Genomic DNA, 6988 nt, shown 5'->3' on the forward strand with positions numbered 1-6988 from the left:
CTTAGAGAACCCACCAAAGGAGGATGATTTGAACACGAGAACAAAACGCAGGGAAGCCAGTTTCTACACACTGGTGGATGGTGAGTTGTATCGGCGGGGAATCATGTCTCCCATGCTCAAATGTGTCGATACCAAGGACGCCCTCGGAATAATGGCGGAAGTCCACGAAGGTGTGTGTTCTAGTCATATCGGCGGGCGATCCTTGGCAGTAAAAGTGATAAGAGCAGGATTCTATTGGCCAACCATGAAGAAGGATTGTTTGGAGTATGTTAAGAAATGTGAAAAATGTCAAGTCTTTTCTGATTTGCACAAGGCTCCACCAGAAGAATTAACAACCATGATGGCGCCTTGGCCGTTCGCCATGTGGGGGACTGATATCTTAGGACCATTCCCTGTGGCGAAGGCACAAATGAAGTACATCATCGTGGCGGTTGATTACTTCACTAAGTGGATAGAAGCCGAGGCGGCGGTGACTATCACAGCTGCCAAGGTCAGGAACTTCCTGTGGCGAAGGATCGTTTGTAGATTTGGGGTCCCCATGGCATTAGTAATGGATAATGGGACCCAATTCACAAGTAGTGTTACCCGGGAATTCTGTGCAGAAATGGGAATCGAGATGCGTTTTGCCTCTGTAGAACATCCCCAAACCAATGGGCAGGCTGAGTCGGCTAACAAGGTTATCCTGAAAGGTTTAAAAAAGAAACTGGATGAAGCAAAATGGCTTTGGGCGGAGGAACTACCAGGCGTTCTTTGGGCATACAACACCACGGAACAGTCAAGCACAAAGGAAACCCCGTATCGTTTAACTTATGGAACTGACGCTATGCTCCCAGTGGAAATAGAAAACCAAAGTTGGCGAGTGGCTCGGTTTAATGAGAATGACAACGGGGAAAATCTGATAGCAAATCTGATTATGTTGCCAGAAGAACAACGGGAGGCACACATACGAAACGAGGCGGGGAAAGTAAAGGTTGCAAGAAAATTCTCAACAAAAGTCGTGCCAAGAAAAATGAGGGTAGGAGACTTAGTGCTCCGAAAAAATACAATACCCGATAAACACAACAAACTTTCACCCAACTGGGGCGGGCCTTACAGGATTATCGGCGATGTTGGAGGGGGAGCTTATAAGTTGGAACAACTAAATGGCCAAAAGGTTCCACGAACATGGAACGCCTCTCATCTAAAGCAGTATTTTAGTTGATAAAAACAACAAATGTAAATGAAGTCGCACTCTTTTTCCCTTTCTTTGGAAAGGTTTTTAATGAGGCGACATTTGTAATGAAGGGACAATTGTTCCCATACGAAAGAAAATTAATGAAAAGATCATTTCAACAGAACCGTGTATATTTTTTAATTTATATTACGAGTTCATGCAATGCAAATCGTATCAAGGTATGCAATACCGCGAGTAAACCTTTCGGAATAAGAGAGTATCGCCTTCAAAAGTTAAAAGCCTTGGCAATTCTAGTGGCCACTAGAAACCAAGCCTCGTCGAAAAATCGGCTAAGGTACGTAAACCAAAGTAACAACGAAAGTGGGAAACAACTAAAACAACGAATGAACTTAAAATGATTCATTTAAAGTAGAGAAAAGGGGGCGACGCCCATACATGATTTGGAATGAAAATAAAAGACAGGGCAATGCCCAAAGAAAAATTTCAACTTCATAAAATAAAAACAAATTCAAGCCAGGTTCTCGTTGTTGGCGTTGTTGCCCTGGCTTGTCCCAGCTTGAGGATCTTCCTTCTCTTGATCCTCATTCCTGTGCTGCTCATTCCCATCCTCGCCATCTTCTTCGGGCTCACTCTCATCATCGAATTGGGGAAGGAGGTCGAGGCTAATGTCATCATCACCAACCACTTGACCATCCTTGATCTCCTTCAGCCACCCAATGCGGGTAAGATCAAAGCCCGGCTCAACTACACTGATCTGCTCTTTAGCCGCCAGAAAGCCTTGAGCATATTGGAGAGAAGCACGCCCTATGATGGAAGCATTCAGGCGATCATATTTCTTTTCCAACTTTTGATATTTGGCTTGAATGGCAGTGTGCTTGTCATTTATGGCTTCTTTAAGAGACTTGGTCTTTTGAAGAAGCAGGTCCGAAGCAGCCAAGTCTTCAGTTAACTTAGCACACTTCTCCTCAGCAGATTTCAGCTTTTTGTTGGCAGTCTCAGCATCAGTTTTAGCCCGCTCATAGGCTGTCTTGTAATCAGCTGCCTTCTTCTCAAAACGGTTCTTGGCTGAGATCAACTCCTTCACGCACTGAGCCATTCCCGCCACAGTACTGGCGGCAGAAAGCGCGTGATGGATCGCCAAGGAAGCAATGTTGGGGGGGGCCTTGACCGGAAATGTCCTTGTGAATCCGGTTGTCAAAAGTACGGGTCATGAATTCCAGCCCGTTGAAGTGAGGATCATTCAAACTTAGCAAAGGGGGAGGAGCCTCGCCACCAATGGATGAACTAGGGCCAGCCTGGCCAAATGGAGTTGGTGGGCGGTTGATCAGTGCGCTTGAATCTTGTGGAGGGGGCGGGACATTATCATGTCCCTTCTTTTTCTCAGCTGGATGACTTTTTGGATCAAGAGTCGATTGGTGGAGAGGCTTACCACCAGCAGCACCTGAAGTTTTTTGACGTTTAGGGTCCTTGACGTTGTCAGAACCCGAAGTACCTTCATTCTTCTTCTTCTGCTCAGTTTCGGCGGCCCTCTTCTTCGCCGCCGCGGCAGATTGGGCGAGGTATTCCTTCATCTTGATAGGGTTCGCGTCAACCTTGCTTTTTCCCATCGTAGCTGTATGGAAAACACCAATTAGACAAGATACATGAACAAAAAGAGAAACAAGTTATGTGCAAAGATTATAAACTTACTAAAAAATTGATTTAAAGTGCCGGATTTCGACGCCTCAATCAAGTCGTGACCGGAAATTACCGGTAGTGTGCGGAGGTAATCGGCGACGCCTTGTTCAGATTCATCCAAGGCGTCGTATGAAACGGATATTTTTCGGCGAGGGTTCTTGGTCCAGTAAAAAGGGAAGAGAGGGTTATTGTCGGAATCTCGGAACAAGTTCTTTATTTCGGGCGACTCCACAACTTTAAAGTATTTTTTCTGCCATACTTTGTAATGGCTTTTAAGGGCGGTGAACCGACTCATGTTCTTACGGGCTAAAAGTGGAACCCATTTCACAGAAGTAGGTTTAGTGGTGACTGATTTATAGAAAAGGAAGAACAAAGGATAGGTTGGAGTGAAACTCAGGTGTTCACAAAGAATTTCAAAGCAGCGGAGAAAACCCCAGGCGTTGGGCTGGAGTTGGCAAGGCGCCACATTCAGAAAAGAAAGAACGTGACATATAAACGGCGAGAAAGGAAGTTTGATGTTCAAGTCTAAGAAGAAATAGCCATAAACAAAGAAGAAATCGGGCGATTCATCGGCTGGTTCTTTACGCAATAAGACACAGTCATCTTCGCCACATGGGAGGACATTCAACAGATGATCTTCATTATTCGAGGTGGCGGGATTTATCTTCGTGAACCCTTGAGCAGATATTCGAAGCGAATTAATGCTCCCAACGCTGCTCCAGATAGAATGCAACAGACATTTATCTTCAACTAAATGCACGTCAGAGCGCCATTCGGGTGAAGACAAATCTCCATTAGAGGAGAGAATTGAGTCTACAGAGCCGGCGGGACCGGAATCATCATGGGTAGAAGGCGAGGAGTGAATTTCAATTATAGAGGGGGCGACAACTTCCTCCTCCGTGGAGGGTGAAGAAAGTTCTAGGGAAGAAAGGCTAGCGTTTGGTAAAGACATGCGAGGCAGTTTCATAAAAAGAAGAAAGAAGATGAACAAACTAAAAATAAAAAGAAGATGAACAGAGTCAAAAGAAGAAAGAAGATGAACAGAGTCAGAGAAAAAAGAAGTAAACGAAGAATCTCAAGAAAGAGAAAAACTAACCAGAGGGAGAACTGTGAATTTGAGAAAGGAGAACGTCGGCGATAGGGGAGCACCGCGCAATGACGACGGCCGGAGGAAGAAAAGGTTCACCGGAGTTCAAAGAAGAGAATGAAAGCTGCGGTGAAAAGGGTTTTCAGAACAAAAGTTTTAAGAAAGTGAAAAATGAAAAGTGAAAAGGGGATTTTATAGAGAGAAAGGAAGAGAGAGAATGAGTGGGGGAAGATCGTGGGATCGTGGGATTTGAAATTCGAAAAGGTAGGAAGCGAAAAGACATTACTCCTCGAGACGCACAACTGAAGATTGCATTTATAACAAATGATGACGAAATCCCGGAAAATAAGGATACGTGCGTCAGTTGAAAAGACGTGGTTGACGGTTATGATTAATGGCGACATATCTTTGAAACGGCAACAAAGGTGGCGAAGCGTGAAAATGGCGATGTAACAACGAAAGTAAAATGGCGATGAACGAATAAACAATAGAGGCGAACTACTAGGTAACATGATGAAGACATTTCGACTCTTTACTCGAGTCTCATGTCTTGGGGGCATGTGGACTGGGCGGGACATAAAGAAGATTATGTCCCGCCCAAAATGAACAATAAATGATTGAAGATAGCCATGGCGGGAAGTGCGACACAACGAGCTTCATTGCCCCCCTTAGATGATGGACCCACAAGCCAGCTGGAAGATTCCTTTGGATTTGTCTTATATGTACAGGGATTTGGGCCCTGATTGTCAGGCCCAAATATAGGAAAGGTCCATATCATGACCACCCCCTCTATAAAAGGGGAGGTCATCCACTTGTACGAAACCAACTTTTTCAGCATTAATGAGAATATTCCTTTTATGGTAGTTTTGCTATTTTAGTGCTCTGCTAGGGTTTACTTTCTGTCACTCTTTTACGTAAGCTTGCCCTAGTACAGAACAGTGAGGAAGTCCATCATTGATAGCATTAGAATGATTACTTTCCCGGAAAGGACTTCCATGCGTGCTCCTCCAAATAAGGTCTCAACTAAGGGTAGGCGAAAAGGCTCTTCGAAAAAGGTCACAGCAAAGAGTATCAAAGTACCTAGTCAGCGCTCTACAAAACGTCTTGCATCTCGTTGGGAGCGTATTGATGTGCAATATCCGGGCTCTTATGAAGGTAGCAACTCCACACCAAATACTGTCATTCCTCCAAAACGAGTGAAGAATCAAAGCCTCCGCCCAAGCATGTTGAGACAAATCCCCGAAGAGTTTCATCCATTCATTGATTCCTTGGTTCATGTAGAGGGAGACGGACACTGCGGATTTAGATGTGTTGCTGCAATGTTGGATATGGGAGAAGACGAATGGCCGACTGTTCGTCAGAATTTGATCCAGGAACTTGACACTGAGTTTGGCATGTATTGTTCAATATTTGGGATAGCTGAGGCAAATGAGATACGTTGTGCTTTACATGTCACTTCAGATGGGCCAGTAGGAGACGATAAGTGGATGACCGTTCCTAATATGGCATACATTATAGCCACAACTTATAAAGTGGTGTTCATGACCCTTGCTATTAGTGGATGTAGCATTTTCTTCCCGTTGAGAGGAAGTCCTGACCCACCGGCACTCCACAAACGCATGGCAGTTGCATTTGTTAACACAAATCACTTTATTGGGGTATGTGTCTCTTACTGTATTGTTGTCTCTTTAAGTATATATATATTTATGGTGTTCTAAGATGCTTAATTTCCCAAATGCAGGTTGTTCTTCGTGATGGGCACCCAATGCCGCTCACTGCTCACATGTGGACATATAACCGCAGGGTTGAGGCCCAGACATGGGTTGATCCATATTCTGCTCGAATTGCCGCTTATAGTGCATATCTTACCGCTAAACATGGTGGTGGTGATCCCTCAGTAGTCGACCTTAGTGAGGAATAATAATTATGTAATGTTATAGACCTTAGTGAATTTATGAGAATTCTGAATTATGTAACAGACCCTATGTGAACATATTTTTTTTTAAAATAAGCCCCCCTATGTGAAAATATGATGTTATGTGATTGATGCTTGTAGTGAATTTATGATTTAAACCCAGGCAACTACCGCTATCTTGACTGCGGTAGTTACCGCTATCTTGATAGCGGTAGTTACCGTTATCTTGATAGCGGTAGTTACCTTATGTTTATAGCTCACGTTTATTGTATCCGCTATCTTGACTGCGGTAGTTACCGCTATCTTGATAGCGGTAGTTACAGCTATCTTGATAGCGGAAGTTACCGTTATCTTGATAGCTGTAGTTGTCTTATGTTTATAGCTCACGTTTATTGTATCCGCTATCTTGACTGCGGTAGTTACCGCTATCTTGAATGCGGTAGTTACCGCTATCTTGATGACGGTAGTTACAGCTATCTTGATAGCGGTAGTTGCCTTATGTTTATAGCTCACGCTTGTTGTATCCGCTATCTTGACTGCGGTAGTTACCACTATCTTGATAGCGGTAGTTACAACTATCTTGATAGCGGAAGTTACCGTTATCTTGATAGCGGATGTTTAAAACATAATGTTAGAAAATGATTTGCTTTATGCTGGCTTAAAACTTAAACTTGGCTGCAATTTCTTATAAACTTAAACACATTCATGACCAGAAACATAAAGATAAACAACATCCATGTCCATAACTATAAACAACATAAACAACGTCCATGTCCATAAACAAAGACGAACATCATAAACAAAATAAACCCATCCATGTCCAACAAAATAAACAACCAACATACACAACATAAATGTTTTGTCCAACAATATAAGCATAAACACTAGCATCACTCATAATCAGCTGAAGTCCCAACCCCACTAGCATTCCTCTTCTTACTACGCTTTGGCTCCTCCGGTCCCTCCAATGTATTCTGAATAATGGAATGCATAGTATGAACTACATCCCACATGGTTGTGCCCTCTGCAGGTGCCCCAACAGTCTCTGGATCAACAGCAACAGTAGAGTATGTCGACAACAAAGCAAACTGACCCTGTAATATTCAAAGAAAGTGTCAATATATGCAGGTAATAT

The 6988-nt window shown here is 43.5% G+C and overlaps 1 protein-coding gene across 1 annotated transcript; it reads left to right on the forward strand.

Moving 5' to 3' along the window:
* Nucleotides 1-4933: 4933 nt before the first annotated feature.
* LOC130719676 (uncharacterized) lies at nt 4934-5859 on the forward strand. Its single transcript, XM_057570286.1, has 2 exons — nt 4934-5596; nt 5680-5859. The coding sequence occupies exons 1-2, from the start codon at nt 4934-4936 to the stop codon at nt 5857-5859; spliced, it is 843 nt and encodes a 280-aa protein (XP_057426269.1).
* The last annotated feature ends 1129 nt before the right edge of the window (nt 5860-6988 follow it).

The sequence above is a fragment of the Lotus japonicus genome, chromosome 5 (assembly GCF_012489685.1).
Source record: "Lotus japonicus ecotype B-129 chromosome 5, LjGifu_v1.2".
Lineage (NCBI taxonomy): Eukaryota > Viridiplantae > Streptophyta > Magnoliopsida > Fabales > Fabaceae > Lotus > Lotus japonicus.

What these genes read in the sequence shown, in the direction of transcription:
- LOC130719676 (XM_057570286.1), top strand. Translation starts at nt 4,934, where the DNA reads ATGCGTGCTCCTCCAAATAAGGTCTCAACTAAGGGTAGGCGAAAAGGC. An exon ending in ACACAAATCACTTTATTGGG is followed by an intron (nt 5,597 to 5,679) that starts GTATGTGTCTCT and finishes TCCCAAATGCAG; the next exon opens with GTTGTTCTTCGTGATGGGCA.